Below are 15,617 nucleotides of genomic sequence, written 5' to 3'. Positions count from 1 at the left end.
TTCATTTATTTATTTGACAGAGATAGAGACAGCCAGTGAGAGAGGGAACACAAGCAGGGGGAGCGGGAGAGGAAGAAGCAGGCTCATAGTGGAGGAGCCTGACGTGGGGCTCGATCCCGTAACGCCGGGATCACGCCCTGAGCCGAAGGGAGACGCTTAACCGCTGTGCCACCCAGGCGCCCCCACACTGCACTTTCTAAACCAGGGGTTGGCAAGCATTTACTTTAAAAATAAAGACAGTAAATATTTTAGGCATTGTGGGACATACTGGCTCTGTTGCAACTACCTGACTCTACTGTTATAGCTTGAAAGCAGCCATAGACAATATGCAAACAAATGGGCATGGCTGTGTCCCAATAAAATTTTATTTGCAAAAAACAGGCAGCAAGACTAGATTTGACCCAAGGGAAGTTTGCTGACCTGTACTTTAAACTATTAATCTTTTCATTTCCTGCAGAACAAAACAAAACAAAACAAATTCCTTCTTACTTGAAAAATCACACCAACTATATACCCCACCTTACCTCTCCCTTGCTCCTGTCATGTACTCACCTCCTGGTCCAGCCATGTTTATTAAGGATTCTGGCATCTGGTTCATAGGTCACTTCTAGTCCCACCATCATCCTGGATGATTCCTAAATCCATAGGATGATCAATGTAACACCAAAGCCTCACAGTGCCTTGACTTCCTCAATTCCAATGACCTTCACCCCCATTCCATTTCAATAACCTACTCCTTTGGGACATATTACATCTTTGATACTTTCAAACCAATATCCCATGCTGACCACAATTCTTATCCTACAGACTTTCCAACTCTTTACTCCCCAATAAATCTGCTCTTTGACCTGAGAACCCGTCCATTTTCTCCCAGTTAGTTGGCCCCCACTTGGCCTCACTTTCCTCTTCCCCGGTCTGGACACACCATGGTCAATCACGATTCTCTCTTGTTGCATCTTCAATCTCCTTGTGCTCCCTTCTTTTCACTGTTCTTCTTTTACTATCAACACCATACCCCACTCCTCAATCAATTCAATCACCAAATTTCTCTGGTCCTGTAGCGAAATGGCTGAACGTACTTGGAGAATACTATACCACTGTATGAATGTGAGCCACATTCATCTGGTCCCTCACTACCTCTAGTCTATCTTTTTCAATGGTTTTTGTTTAACTCCCCTATCCCATTAACCTTAGACAAGACAACATAATGCTGTAAAGAGATTGCAGGCTTAAAAACCAAACAGCGTTGGGTCTGAAATCTGGTTCCGCTTATTAGATGTATGGTCTTGCTAAGACCATTAAGTGTTTCTTAGCCCAAGTTCCCCAGAAAGCAGAGCAATGGTTGATGGGCTGTTTGGTTGAATCATACGAAACTGCTGACATTCAACTGTTTCGACATACAGAAATCAAAGGCTTCGGCCTACTCTGTCATTAGAGAGCACAATCCCAGGAAAGCAGCGGGGAGAGAAAGGGGGAAATGAAGGAATAAGAGAGTCAACATGAAGCGGCACTGGTATCACACTTGAGCTCATGGGGCCATTTTTGGAAAGATCATAAGTACATGACTTGCATCTCTGATCAGTCGACAAGGAGGATGGAAAGAGAATTTAACAGCCAGCTCTCGTCTTTTATTAGCCAAAGCTTTGCACCGCTGGATTGGGTTAACTCCTGTACACTATGCATGGAGTGTCGGCACCCACAGGAAAGCGCCAGGGCGTGTGGTGAGAAGCTGGCAGATTGCACCGGTCTAAGTCCATCGGAGCCTACTCAGAGAAGGAGCCGCAACACAAGCAATAGGCCAAAGGCCACTGAGACAGTAAGGCCAAGAGGATCTGAACTGGTAAGAGGTGGCTGATAGAACATATGAATTCCCTCAATTTCTTTTTACTCTGCACTTTCCTATAACTGTAATTCACTCTTTCTTTTGGTCAGAGGAAGGGATAGCCCTCCTCTCATTTCGTCCTAAAGCCCACTCCCACTCGTGCTCTCAATCGCAATCCATCTCACCTCCAGGACCTTTTACCTTCAACTTCTCCCACTTTCCTGATCCCTTCCCCTCTACCTTTGTACCACCTTAGGGCTTTCCTTAAAATAGCCTTCCTTTACTTCACACAGGCTTCTAGCTACTTCCTTTTCTCCTTCCTTTCTTTCCCAGCAACATATCTTAAATGAATAATTCCGAGTTACTATCTCTATTTTCTCACCTCGGAACCATACGAACCGATCTCATCACTGTCCTATAACACCTTTGCTGAGCTCACCAACGACCTCCATTTGGCCATATCCCTTATACATAATTCTGGCTCTATCCATCCTGGTTTCGCTGCAGCATTTGCTCCCATTGACCCCTCCACTCTTACTGAAACTCTTGGTTCAGTTACGACACCACCATTATTTGTTGCTTTTCTTAATTCTTTGGCTGGCCCCTTTCCTCTCAGCCTCTCTCTGGTCCTTAAGAGTTGGTGTTCCCAAGAATTCTTTCCTCAGCCTCCTTCCCCTCTTACCCCACACACGCTCCCGTGAGGTTATCATCTATTCCCCGGATTTCAAGTATCACTACGTGTTGATGACTTCCAAATTCGTATCTCCAGCCAGACCTCTCCCTGCACACTCATCTTGGAAATGCCCACCAAGCAGGTGGATATATCCACCAAAGCAAGATACACCCAGCTGCTCGATGGGCACCTCAAACAGGCACCTCGAACTCAACATATTAACACCTGAACTCATTATATTCCCAACCACCTCCACCCTCATCTTGCCCACAACATTTATCTGCAGATAATGCCTGCTATCCTCATTACACTCTGCATTTTATTCAACAATTAATGCTTAGGTACCTACTCTATGCCATAGAGTGTTCTAGATGTTTGCTCTGATCTCTCTGGCTCACCATACCCCAGCATTTGCTATTCGTTCCTGGACCCTTCATTTGAGCTACCCTTTAAACTCCTCTAGCAGTGAAGGATTTGGGCACTGGGAACAAGAATTTTTCATAGAAAAAACCCTGGACCCCTGGCACCACTAAGGTCAGCTGAAGTATCTGCGCCAGGATAGGGTTGTCGTCCAAAGGACCACACCCTCCACACCACCCAGCTCAGGGCATAGGGGAACGTGCAGTGCCACCTGCTTAGTGTGGCTCCTTTAACAAGCTACACCTGTCCCTACCTGGAAGTACGAGGGACTACATAAAATACGTAACCAATAACTTCTACCCTACTTCGTTCAGAGATTAAATCCTGAGCTTCCCAGCCTAACACACACCTTCCATCCCATTCCCTCTCTTAAGTCTTCCAGCCACAGACTTTAGTTTTTGTCCATAGTATGTTCTGGAAGTGGATACAGATAGTTGAATCCCAGGTCCTGGTTTTGGCACCTTCGAGTTAAAACTCTGTTAGTGGGGCGCCTGGGTGGCTCAGTCAGTTAAGTGTCTGCCTTCAGCTCAGGTCATGATCCCGGGGTCCTGGGTTGGAGCCCCTCATCGGGCTCCCTGCTCACTGGGAAGTCTGCTTCTACCTCTCCCTCTGCCCTTCCCCGCTGCTCGTGCTTTTGCACGCTCTCTCTCTCTCACGCGGTCTCCCTCTCTCAAATAAATAAATAAAATCTTAAAACCTGTTACTGGCTCCAGCAGTGTTCTGACCTAGCTGTCCTGGCTCAATGGCTGACACTCGAAAACAAGTGAGTGAAATGGCTGGTTAGGCAAACCTGTGAAGGGCCTTCAACATCAGATTGTGAACCATGGACTTAAACCAGTAGGAAGCAGGGCATCCGTGAAGTTTCTAAGCAAGAAAGCAAGAAGATAAAAACAAAAGCCATGTTTTAGAATCTGGTACAAAGAAAAAGTAGCGAAGACTGATGGAGGAAGAAGACTGAATGCAAAGAAATCTGTTAGAAAGCTATTTCTGGAATCCAGAAATGAGGTAATCAGTCCAGCCAAGGCAACCACACCTGCCTCGTGTCTTCACTCCTAATCCCTTGTCCAACAGAATCTAAATGAGCAACGGCAGCCAGCATGCGAGGACAGATGGCTATATGTGGAATAAGTTCAGAACATCATAATGACCAATAATGGTTGACATCACCACAGGTCACTCTTTCGATGGTTTAAATTTTTAAAAAGAGGTCCTTTGCCAATTCAACATAAATGTCGAAAGTGTCCGCTTTACATTGAGCACTAAAATTTCAGGTGATTTACTAGGGTACTGCCGAGAAAAGGATGACCATCTCCTAAATTGTCCATGCCTTACTTCGCAAATTGTCCTTCATCAGGCTCTCATTTTATAATTGAAAAAAATTTTTTTTTAAATTCTCTGAAGGCTCACGCAGCTTTCATAGTTATAGCCCTGAAACAGGGGTGTTAATTATACCTCTCGATCTGACAAAAACTAATACGAAGATGTTTGTAATAACATTTAGCCAATCGGCTAGAGCTTTATTTACTCATTTAATGAAAGACTCATTTATTCCTATATATAACTGACTTCTCATTTGAATCCTACCACCATAGGTCCAGGTCTACTATAATCAAAATATAAAATGTGCGGATGGAAAGAGTGGTAGACAATCTTATAGCTAAGGATTACAAGCTTTTATTTTAATAGTTACTAGGAAACCAGTGTGATAAACTAATAAGACTAAGAAGATCATTAGAATTAGAAAAGAAATATCCACAATTCATGAAAACAAAATATCTTGCACTCGTGAGAAAATTTAAGAAAGGTATTGGAACATATTTTTTTTCCTCAGCTGTAAAGTATCTACTATACATAGTATCTAAAAGTCTCAAAGATATTTTACATTATTTACAATAAATTAGCATGAGATTCGGTTTAATAACACCATCTGGCTAAGAATAGAAAGAATTTCAATTTAAATTTCAAAAAATAAAATAAGCTAGCATATTTTCCTGAATCACTACACTGCAAAGCAGCAATGCTATGCCCAATCCAACAAGACAGGACCGTAATCAAATGCCATTTAAAATAAAGAGTAATGGGGGCGCCTGGGTGGCTCAGTCGTTAAGCGTCTGCCTTCGGCTCAGGGTGTGATCCCGGAGTTCTGGTATCGAGCCCCGCATCAGGCTCCTCCGCTATGAGCCTGCTTCTTCCTCTTCCACTCCCCCTGCTTGTGTTCCCTCTCTCACTGACTCTCTCTCTCTCTCTCTGTCAAATAAATAAATAAAATCTTAAAAATAAATTAAATAAATAAATAAATAAAGAGTAATGGCACTCGCTTTGGCAGCACATATACTAAACTTGGAACGACACAGAGATTAGCATGGCCCCTGCACAAGGATGGTGTGCAAATTCATGAAGCGTTCCATAATTTAAAAATAAACACATACATAAAATAGTTACGAAAATGGAGTATTTTAACTGTTTAATACTGTCTTGGATGGTCAGAAAATCATTTGAATTATTACAAAATTCAAAAGTAAATCAAAATCCAAGGCAAGATCTATGATTTTTCTGTCCATGCTAATGCATATTCTTAACTGTTTTAAACTTTATTCTTCTTAAATGTAAGGGAAGACACAACTCTGAACATTGAGCCCTAGTGTGTCAGTTTCCAAACAGTTTTCTGAGATTTCTTCAATATTAGCTGCATACAATTTTATCCTGCCTCTAAGAGGTCAGCGGTATAGAATGGTCTGAGGTTTTTGACATTGTTTCCAGAGCTTAAAAATTTTTTTTTTAAGATTTTATTTATTTGACAGAGAGACAGCCAGCGAGAGAGGGAATACAGGCAGGGGGAGTGGGAGAGGAAGAAGCAGGCTCATAGCGGAGGAGCCTGATGTGGGGCTCGATCCCACAACGCCGGGATCACGCCCTGAGCCGAAGGCAGACGCTCAACGACTGAGCCACCCAGGCGCCCCCCAGAGCTTAAAATTTTTAGGTGAACCCACAGATCTAACAAGTGATACAAGTGGTAGATAAATCCTGTATCTGAATCTCATGGTAGGCAACCTTTTTTCATGTTGCTTGTGTCCATGCTTCTAGAAAAGGAACTCCTACTCCTTTGACTTTCATTTTGGGGTTTATAAAATGAAGTCAAAATAATAAGTGATGTCAGCATGGACAGAGATATAGAGTAAGATCGGACGTTGCTTAATAATTATTTGATCTTTATATTTCATCAATCAAAAATATATGAAAAAAATGTATGGAGGGGCGTCTGGCTGACTCAGTCAGTAGAGCATGTGACTCTTGATCTCAGGATTATGAGTTCAAGCCCCATGTTGGGGGTGGAGCCTACTTTAAAACAAATGTACGCAGGGGCCAGACTGTGCTTAGCGCTAGAAGGAAGTTGAGCTGAACAAGACAAAGTCACTTCTCCTATTTACCAGTGGGAAAGAAATATATACACAGATCACTACAATACAAAATAAGCGCCATAAAAAGTCTCATTGGATTTCAGGGTGGAAATAAATGACTACTATTTAAAGAATAACAGGGGCACCTGGGTGGCTCAGTAGGTTAAGCATCTGCCTTCAGCTCAGGTCATGATCTCGGGATCCTGAGATCAAGGACCAGGTCAGGCTCTGCGCTCAGTGGAGAGTCTGTTTCCTCCCTCTCCCTCTACCCTTTTCCCAGTTTGTGCTCTCAAATAAATAAAATCTTTTTTTTTAATTTGTTTAAAAAAAAAAAAGATTAACAAGACAGAGGTACCCGGCTGGCTCAGTTGGAAGAACGTGCAGCTCTTGATCTCAGGGTCGTGAGTTTGAGACCCACACTGGGTGTAGAAATTACTGAAAAAAAATAATAAACTTTAAAGAATAACAAGATGTACCCTGGAAAATATAAAAACCCTCTAGTTCATCAGTAGCTTTTATTCAAGGAATAAACCATGGACATTAAAAGTCCATTAAGAGAGGATGAGAGATTAGCCACTGGCCAATGGATGAGCATGACTTCAACATCAGCCCCTGGAGCAGAATCTTCCAGATTGGGCCATCCTGGAGAGGAGGTAATCACTTGACACGGAGTATTTTCCAGAAAGGTCCCTCACTTTAAAAAAATTCTCCCTGGAAACCAACCTCCAGGATTCTTTAGGGATTCCTTACTTTGCTTTAAGTCTGCATTTCTAGAAAGTAAGAGGCATAGACCTCTTGGAGAAATAGTACATTAGCTGTAATCAGTAGAAACTAGCTTCTTTTGAACACGAAGGGAGATGGGTAAAAATGGATACTTGACACAGGTATGACTTCCTAAAGAGCATGGGCAAGTTTGGGATCATGCAGAGCTTTTAAGAAAGCTACATGACAGCATAAGAGCATTGGGCAACTGGACCAAAGGGCATCTTGTGGGAAGAGATGAGGCCACACACTAGTTTCACAATTTTGCCAAAGGCCATCCTGCTTCCAGGCGTACAAAACAGAAAATTTACTGCCTACTTGTAACAATTCAATACCCCTTTCCTAAAGATATTCTTGGTATTGGAATAATTTTTATCTTTAGCTCAGTAAGACTGGTCAAGATTAAAATGTAAAAACAAATGGGCGCCTGGTTGGCTCAGTCAGTAGAGCATGTGACTCTTGATTTTGGGGTTACGAGTTTGAGCCCTACATTCAATGTAGAGATTTCTTGAAAATAAAATCTTAAAAATCAAATGTAAAAACAAATGAAATCATGAGTATCAGAAGAAAATGTGGCTGAATATTTTTTATGTTTTTGAGTGGAAAAGGTCTTTCTAAACATGATACAAAGTGCAAAGCTGTAACATAAAAGACTGATAAATAGGACCACCCAGAAGTAAACAAACTTAAAGGACTAAAAGAACCCCAAAGTCAAAAATAAAAAGTAGGACTTATGTTTAGAATATATGTATACATAACTCTTATAACTCAATAATTACAACTCAATAATTAAAAAAAAACCAACAAATTACAGGTAGAGATACTTTTAAATGGGTAGAGATACTTTCAGTTTCTAGTCAGGCACATGAGGAGCTTAAAAGTTATCACTTTATCCTAACAACTAAAAAGCTGACCAAACTGAAAAACCAACAACGCTTCCTGGATCCATCAAAGAAGTGAGGTCACAGGGCAAACTGCCGCCCCAACATTGGAGAGACCAACAAGCTAATACAGAGAATTGAATCTTACTGGAGCAGGAACCCATAAGCAGAAGCCTCCACGGGAACCAGTACCAGCATAGGAAAACCTGTACTATAACCGACAAATTGTTGGAAGCTTAAGTGTAGACAACGCTAAGCATCTAAAACTCCAGGAGTTCCAGTCATAGGGGAGCCCCAACACTTTTTTGAGTTTTATCTGCAGAAGCTCCGGAAGGTTCTCACGGTGACTATCTGAGGAACAACCCTCACACTTCCCTCAGGAGGAGGGAAAAAGTAACCATTTTGAAACATACCAGTGGATTCTGTTCTTAACAAGGCCTGCTCTCAAAAGAAACTATTTTACCAAAGCCTAAACTACTGGAGTCTTATCAGAGTCTAACTAACCCAGGGAAAGAGGAAAACCCAACTCCAGCCCACTCTAGACATCGTATACCATTTAAAGGGAAATAAAACAGAAGCACTTGTGAAGGCCGCAGCCCAGGGTCACGCGCTCTCTAAAAGCCTGAGAACCAGTCACAGTTCCATAGAACCCTTCCCCTCTTCCCACACCTTATCACCATACCACTAAAGGCCTATTTACCAGAGATCCTCTTAACAAATACATCATGTCCACCTTTCAGCAGAAAATTACAAGGCATACTAAAAGGCAAAATAAAACAAAACAAAAACCCCACAATATGAAGACAGAATAAGCATCAGAACCCAACTCAGATATGGCAGGCATGTTGGACTGAACAGATCAGGAATTCAAAACAACTATGATTAAGGCAACTATGACAACTATGATTATGATAAGGGGCCTGGTGGCAAAGTAGACAACATGCAAAAACAGGTAGATAATGTAAGCAGAAAGATGAAAAGTCAGAAGAAAATGCTATAGATCAAAAACACCGCAGCAGAAGTATAGGATGCCCTTCACAGGTTTAGTAGTCGATTGGACATAGCTGAAGAAAAAATCTCTGATCTTGATATCTCAACAGAAACGTGGTTTGTTTGTTTTTTTTTAAGAGAGGGAGCAGGGCAGAGAGAGAGAAGGAGAGAAAGAACTTTAAGCAGGCTCCATCTCAGCAGGAAACTGATATGGGGCTCAATCTCACAACTCTGAGATCATGACCTGAGCTGAAATCAAGAGTCAGACACTTAACTGACTGAGCCACGCAAGTGCCCCAATAGAAACTTCTAAAACTGAAAAAGCAAAGCGGGAAAAAAAGGCTAAGAAAAACTAAGATCCAAGAACTGTGGGACAACTACAAAAGGAGTAATGTGTATGATGAGATTATCAAAAGAACGAGAGAAAGGAACAGGAGAAATATTTGAAGCAATAATAACTGAGTATTTCCCCCAAATTAATATCAAACACCAAACCACAGATCCAAGGAAGCTCAGAGAATACCAAGCAGAATAAATGCCAAAGAACTACACCTGGCTATACCATATTTACACTGCAGAAAATCAACGATAAAAGAAAAAATCTCGAAGTAAGACAGAGGGGAAAAAAAAGACCTTATCTATAGAGGGGCAAAGGTAAGAATTACATCCAACTTTTCAGAAATCATGAAAGCAAGTGGAATGAAATAGTTAAAGTGTTGGGACAAAAAACCCTATCAATGAAAAATTTTGTACCCTGTGAAATTATGCTTCGCGAACTTGTGATGAGCACTGGGTGATGTATGGAAGTACTGAATCACTGTATTGTACACCTGAAACTAATATTACACGGTATGTTAACTAACTGGAATTTGAAAAAGACCTTAAAAAACTAATTTAAAGAAATTTTTCTAAAGGAGAAATGAAGATTTTCTCAGACAAACAAAAATTGAGGGAATTTTTTGCCAGTAGACCTGCCTTGCAAGAAATGTTATAAGTTCTTCAGAGAGATGGAAAATGATATAGTCATGTGTACATAAAGAAACGAACAGCATCGGGGCGCCTGGGTGGCTCAGTCAGTTAAGCATCTGACTCTTAATCTCAGCTCAGGTCTTGATCAAAGGGTTGTGAGTTCAAGTCCCACATTGGGCTCCACACTGGGCATGGAGGCTACTTAAAAGAAAAAAAGAAAAAAAGGAAAGAACAGCATTGAAGAAGTAAGTGAAGGTAAAATAAAAATGTTTATCTTTCTTATTCTTAATTAACAGATAACACTTTCTTCAAAGTAATAACAGCAACAGTCTACTCAGTTATACATGCCACAGACCCTTGAACAATGTAGGGGTTAGGGATGCCAACCTCCAGCCCAGCTGGAAATGCATACAATTTCTGACTCTCCAAAAACTTAACTACTAATAGCCTACTATTGACCAGAAGCCTTACTGATATCATAAACAGTCAATTAACACGTATTTTGTATATGTATTATATACTGCATTAATATAATAAAGTAAGCTAGAGAAAAGAAAACGTTATCAAGAAAATCATAAAGAGCAGATACAGTACTGTACTATATTTATTGAAAAAATCTGAATACTCAGGGTGCCTGGGTGGCTCACTCAGTTAACTGTCCAACTCTTGGTTTCAGCTCAGGTCATGATCTCAGGGTCATGGGATTGAGCCCTGCATCGAGCTCCACGCTCAGTGGGAAGTCTGCTTGAGATTCTCTCCCTCTCCCTCTTCCCCTCACCGTACTCACACACTCTCTCTCTCTCTAAAAATAAATAAATAAATAAATAAATAAATAAATAAATAAATCTTTCTTAAAAATCCACATACTTATGGATGCTTATATATAAATGAAATGAGTGACAGACAATGATACAAGGGCAAAAGGAAAGGGAAAATTACTTTGTTATTGGAATGTACTCTCGCTACCTATGAAGTGGTATAGCATTATTTGAAAGTGGACTTGGGGGCCGCCTGGGTGGCTCAGTTATTAAGCGTCTGCCTTTGGCTCAGGGCGTGATCCCAGAGTCCTGGGATCAAGCCCCACATGGGGCTCCTCTGCTGGGAGCCTGCTTCTTCCTCTCCCACTTCCCCTGCTTGTGTTCCCTCTCTTGCTGGCTGTCTCTCTCTCTGTCAAATAAATAAATAAAATCTTAAAAAAAAAAAAAAGAAAGTGGACTTGGATTAGTTGTAAATGTATACTGCAAACTCTAGGGTAACCACTAAAAAAATATAAAAAGGATAACTGAGGGGTGCCTGGCTGTCTCAGTTGGTAGAGCGTGCAACTCTTGATCTCGGGGTTTTGAGTTTGAGCCCCACCTTAGGTGTAAAGATTACTTTAAAAATAAAAATCTTAAAAAAAATTTAGAGGCACTGGGTGGCTCATTCGGTTAAGTGTCTGCGTTTGGCTCAGGTCATGATCCCAGGGTCCTGGGATCTAGGTGCCCCAATGCACCACTTCTAAAAAACGAGCTATGAAGCCATAAAAAGACACCGAGGAAACTTGAATTACTAAGTGAAAGAAGTTAATCCGAAAAGGCTACATAATGTACGTTTCCAACTATGTGACATTCTGAAAGGCAAAACTAAGGGGACAGTAAAAAGATCATGGATTGCCAAAGCTTAGGGAGGAAGGTGGGAGGAATAGGCAGAGCAGAGAATTGTTAGGGTAGTGAAACTATTGTGATACTATAAGCGTGGGTACATGTCATCATACATTTGTCAAAACCCACAGGGTCTGCAACACCTAGAGTGAAGCCTAATGTAAACTAGAAACTGGATGATTATGATGTGTCAATGTAGGCTCATCAATTCTAACAAATGTGCCACTCTGTTGTGGGATGTTGCCAGTGGAGGAGGCTGTGCCCATGTGGAGAACTGTTCAAATAACAATATAGGGGAAATATGAAATGAATAAAGTGTGCGCAGACCCTTGCAGGGGTGATCGAAACGACAGGACCAGTGAATAACTTGTTGGCTTTATTAGAAAAAGTATATTTAAGTATACATCATTAAATGTTAAGGGATAAGCAGATAAAAACACAATATACAGCTTCTCAACCAGCAGAAGAAATAAAGGGAACATAGAAAGTTTTATTAATCCACCTGAAGGTTAGAGAGCAAGGGTGGGATGGGGAGGGGAAGAAGCAAGGAAAAATGGTTGATAAGTGGAATGAAAACTAAGTGAAAAGATGTGAGCTGCAGAAATATAGGTATATAAAATGACACAATTCACATGAAGTTCAAAAAAGCCCAGAAGACAAAACTACTTAATGTTTATGGGTACCTAAATGATAAACACAAAATCTGCGACAATAGTTATCTATGGAGAGAAAGGCGAATGAGACGAAGGAGGAATCTACAAATATCTGAACGTTGAACATGCTCGTTTCTATTTTCTAAATCTCTTTTAAAATATTAAAACATAATATTAAGATTTAACGAAGGGGTGCCTGGGTGGCTCAGTCGGTTGAGTGTCTGCCTCTTGATTTCTGGCTCAGGTTGTGATCTCAGGGTTGTGGGATCGAGCCCCTTGTCAGGCTCCCAACTCAGCAGGGAGTCTGCTTCTCTCTCTCCTTCTCCCTCTGGCCTTTCCCCACTTGCTTGCTCTGTCTCTCACTAAAATGGATAAATAAATCTTTTAAAAAAAGATTTAATGAAGATAGGTGGTGCGTACCCAGGCATTCATTATTATACTTCCTATTCTTGTCTCTGTGTTCGAAATAATTCCTATTTTAAAAAATAAGTTAAAGGGGCGCCTGGGTGGCGCTGTCGTTAAGCGTCTGCCTTCGGCTCAGGGCGTGATCCCGGCATTCCCGGATCGAGTCCCACATCGGGCTCCTCCGCTGGCAGCCTGCTTCTTCCTCTCCCACTCCCCCCTGCTGTGTTCCCTCTCTCGCTGGCTGTCTCTCTGTCAAGTAAATAAATAAAATCTTTAAAAAAAATAAGTTAAAAAAGAAGAGCAAGGCATAAAAAGTCATGTATATGTATATATTTTATATGAAGGGTTAAAATAACATAGATGTTGGGATAAGCATACAAAAAATACACACTTAACTCTTAAGACTGTCTCTAGAGGATTGCATTGCAACCTTTCACTATCTGTTATATATTGTAATTTTTTGTTTTGTTTTACAATGAACATACGTTGCTACGGTAAGCAGTAAAAATAATTTTTTTTAAGTAGGGACAACAAAAAAGAAATCAAGGGAGTCTGAACACAACTTTAGTCTTCTTTAGGAAAACTCAAAGTAACAACAGTTAAGATAAAAGAAAAAAACCTTCCCGAGAAATGCTATTTCCAAACAAACACCCTCTGAATTTATTGTTCTGCTACATTATATCAAAATGCTGGAAGAAATTAGCGCAAAATATAGATATTTTCTTGTACTCTCGCTCAGCGTTTCCATTATGGCAATGGGCAAATATGAAAGAATAAAATGTTATAATTTTGATTAAAGGGATGCCCATGCCATCCTATGGCAGCTGGTTTTGAAGATGAGGCCATTCTTAGGCTGTAATTGGATAATGCTGGCCTTGTTGATTTGAAGTAGAAGGCTAATCTCGGCAGTTTACAGTGACAAGGAAACTGTTAAGATTGCTGGCATGGTAACAGGAAAAGAAAAAAACAAAATGTAATGAGAGAGTGGCAGGTATCATTCATTGCACATTGAGCTGCAAGTACGTTTATATTCCATATAAATATTGTATATTTGCAAGTATAAAAGTCTTAGCATAGATCATGAACATATTGTATCATGACTACAATAACATGCATTTTGTGTATGCGGGCTAATTTTAACCAGAAATCGTAGTTCTGAGATGTAAACTTTGAGCCGTGTGAGCGTATCTTGAACAGAAATGTATCACACATAACAGAGATACAGGATAATGACACTCCTTCAGGATTCTGTGGCAGCATCGTTATGAACGTATTTTATAAAATGTACCCATGAGTGAGTTCATTATCTTTAATGGAAAAGGAGAATTGCCATAATCATAATTCATAATCCTATTGCTGAGATGGAAATAAGTCATATGGTAGCTATTGGAAGAGAAGACTAAAAGGAAAAAAATATATTTGCACCAAACAATGCAATGTCATATACGTAGGTTTTCCAACACGGGTAATAGAGTTCTCATTAAATTTTGCGAAGCGTAATGGGCAGTTTAAAAGATAATTTTATATCAGCATTTCCCAAAAATGGATATGGAAATTTCCCCAAATGGGCCTCCCCAAAAGACAGGACAGAATAAGGTCCACATGGATCTCTAAATCACCAGGAGGAAAAGTAGTCTCTGCCAACCCACTTCACCTTCTGCAGAAACTGCCTTCAAGTTAAAAATAGCTGTGAAATCTAGCAGCATTTGTTAAAAATCTTAAATGTTCATAACCTTTGAATATAGTATTTTGACTTCTAGGAAATTATCTTACAGAACCCCATAAGAACACAAGGATGAATGCCTAAGGATATTCATTGCAGTACTGTTCGTGGTTTTTTGCAATAGCAAAAAGGTGGATAGCAATCTAAATGTTCATCAACAAGGAGATATTTCAATAAATCATGGTGTATGCACACAACAAAATGCAATATATATACTTTTAATGACCCATATTCATCAGCACCACCATGGAGAAAGATACACATGCTATATATAATTTTTTAAAGATTTTATTTATTTATTTGACAGAGAGAGAGTGAGAACAAGCAGGAGGAGCAGCAGAGGGAGAGGGAGAAGCAGACTCCCCACTGAGCAGAGAGCCCAACATGGGACTCAGTCCCAGGACCCTGGGATCATGACCTGAGCCAAAGGCAGATGCCTAACCGACTGAACCACCCAGGAGCCATTTTAAGTGAAAAAATACACTGTAAAATGCTATCTTGAATATAATTGCATATTCATTGTTGGTATCTGTATGTAAGGAAGAAAAATTAGGGAAATAAGCTGTACACTGTTGACAGTGGAGGCTATGGAAGATTCACTTTTCAGTTTATGTATTTCCGTAGCACTTGAATCTTGTACAATGTACATATATCGAGTCTGTAACCAGAAAAAAATAATTGAAAAATTATTTTTTAAGAGACTGAGACTTTGTACATACACATACATATACACAAACTAGCCTGAGCATTTTGACTTAGTCAAATTAACCAAAAATATATGTAGAAACATGGCGCGCCTGGGTGGCGCAGTCAGTTAAGCAAGCACCCGATTCTTGATCTCAGCTCAGGTCTTGATCTCAGGATTATGAGTTCAAGCCCTGCGTTAAAAAAAAAAAATAAGGGGCGCCTGGGTGGCGCAGTCGTTAAACGTCTGCCTTCAGCTCAGGGCATGATCCCAGCGTTCTGGGATCGAGCCCCGCATCAGGCTCCTCCGCTGGGAGCCTGCTTCTCCCTCTCCCACTCCCCCTGCTTGTGTTCCCTCTCTCGCTGGTTGTCTCTGTCAAATGAATAAAAATAAAATCTTAAAAAAAAAAATAAGTGTGTGTGCCTATAAACAGACCAGGCTGTACAAGCTTGATTTTTTTTCTCTTTAAGGTGGCATTATGGACTAGGGCACCCGGGGTTGGCTCAGTTGGCAGAGCATGAGACTCTTAATCTGGGGGTTGTGAGTTGAAGCCCCATGCTGGATGTAGAGATTACTTAAAAATAAAATCTTAAAAA

General features: G+C 40.6%; 1 protein-coding gene and 1 non-coding gene across 2 annotated transcripts in view; one reads left to right on the top strand and one right to left on the bottom strand.

Annotated features, from left to right (window-relative positions):
• The first annotated feature begins 5,225 nt into the window (after positions 1-5,225).
• Positions 5,226-5,329, top strand: LOC123797168 (U6 spliceosomal RNA). The gene has a single exon (XR_006780888.1). It is a non-coding gene; the product is annotated as a U6 spliceosomal RNA (small nuclear RNA).
• A 9,194-nt stretch (positions 5,330-14,523) lies between these two features.
• The window catches only part of LOC148106877 (uncharacterized), a 51,283-nt gene continuing 50,189 nt past the window's right edge, over positions 14,524-15,617 (bottom strand). Inside the window, exon 5 of the mRNA XM_087859695.1 lies at positions 14,524-14,994. Coding sequence (XP_087715821.1) covers positions 14,940-14,994 — 55 coding nt within the window. The 3' untranslated portion in view covers positions 14,524-14,939. The remainder of the gene's footprint in view (positions 14,995-15,617) is intronic.

The sequence above is a fragment of the Ursus americanus genome, chromosome X (genome assembly GCF_024610735.1).
Source record: "Ursus americanus isolate L20-20 chromosome X, mUrsAme1.1.p, whole genome shotgun sequence".
NCBI lineage: Eukaryota > Metazoa > Chordata > Mammalia > Carnivora > Ursidae > Ursus > Ursus americanus.
The sequence above is the reverse complement of the archived record's forward strand: the minus strand, read 5'-3'. Positions and strand labels throughout refer to the sequence as shown.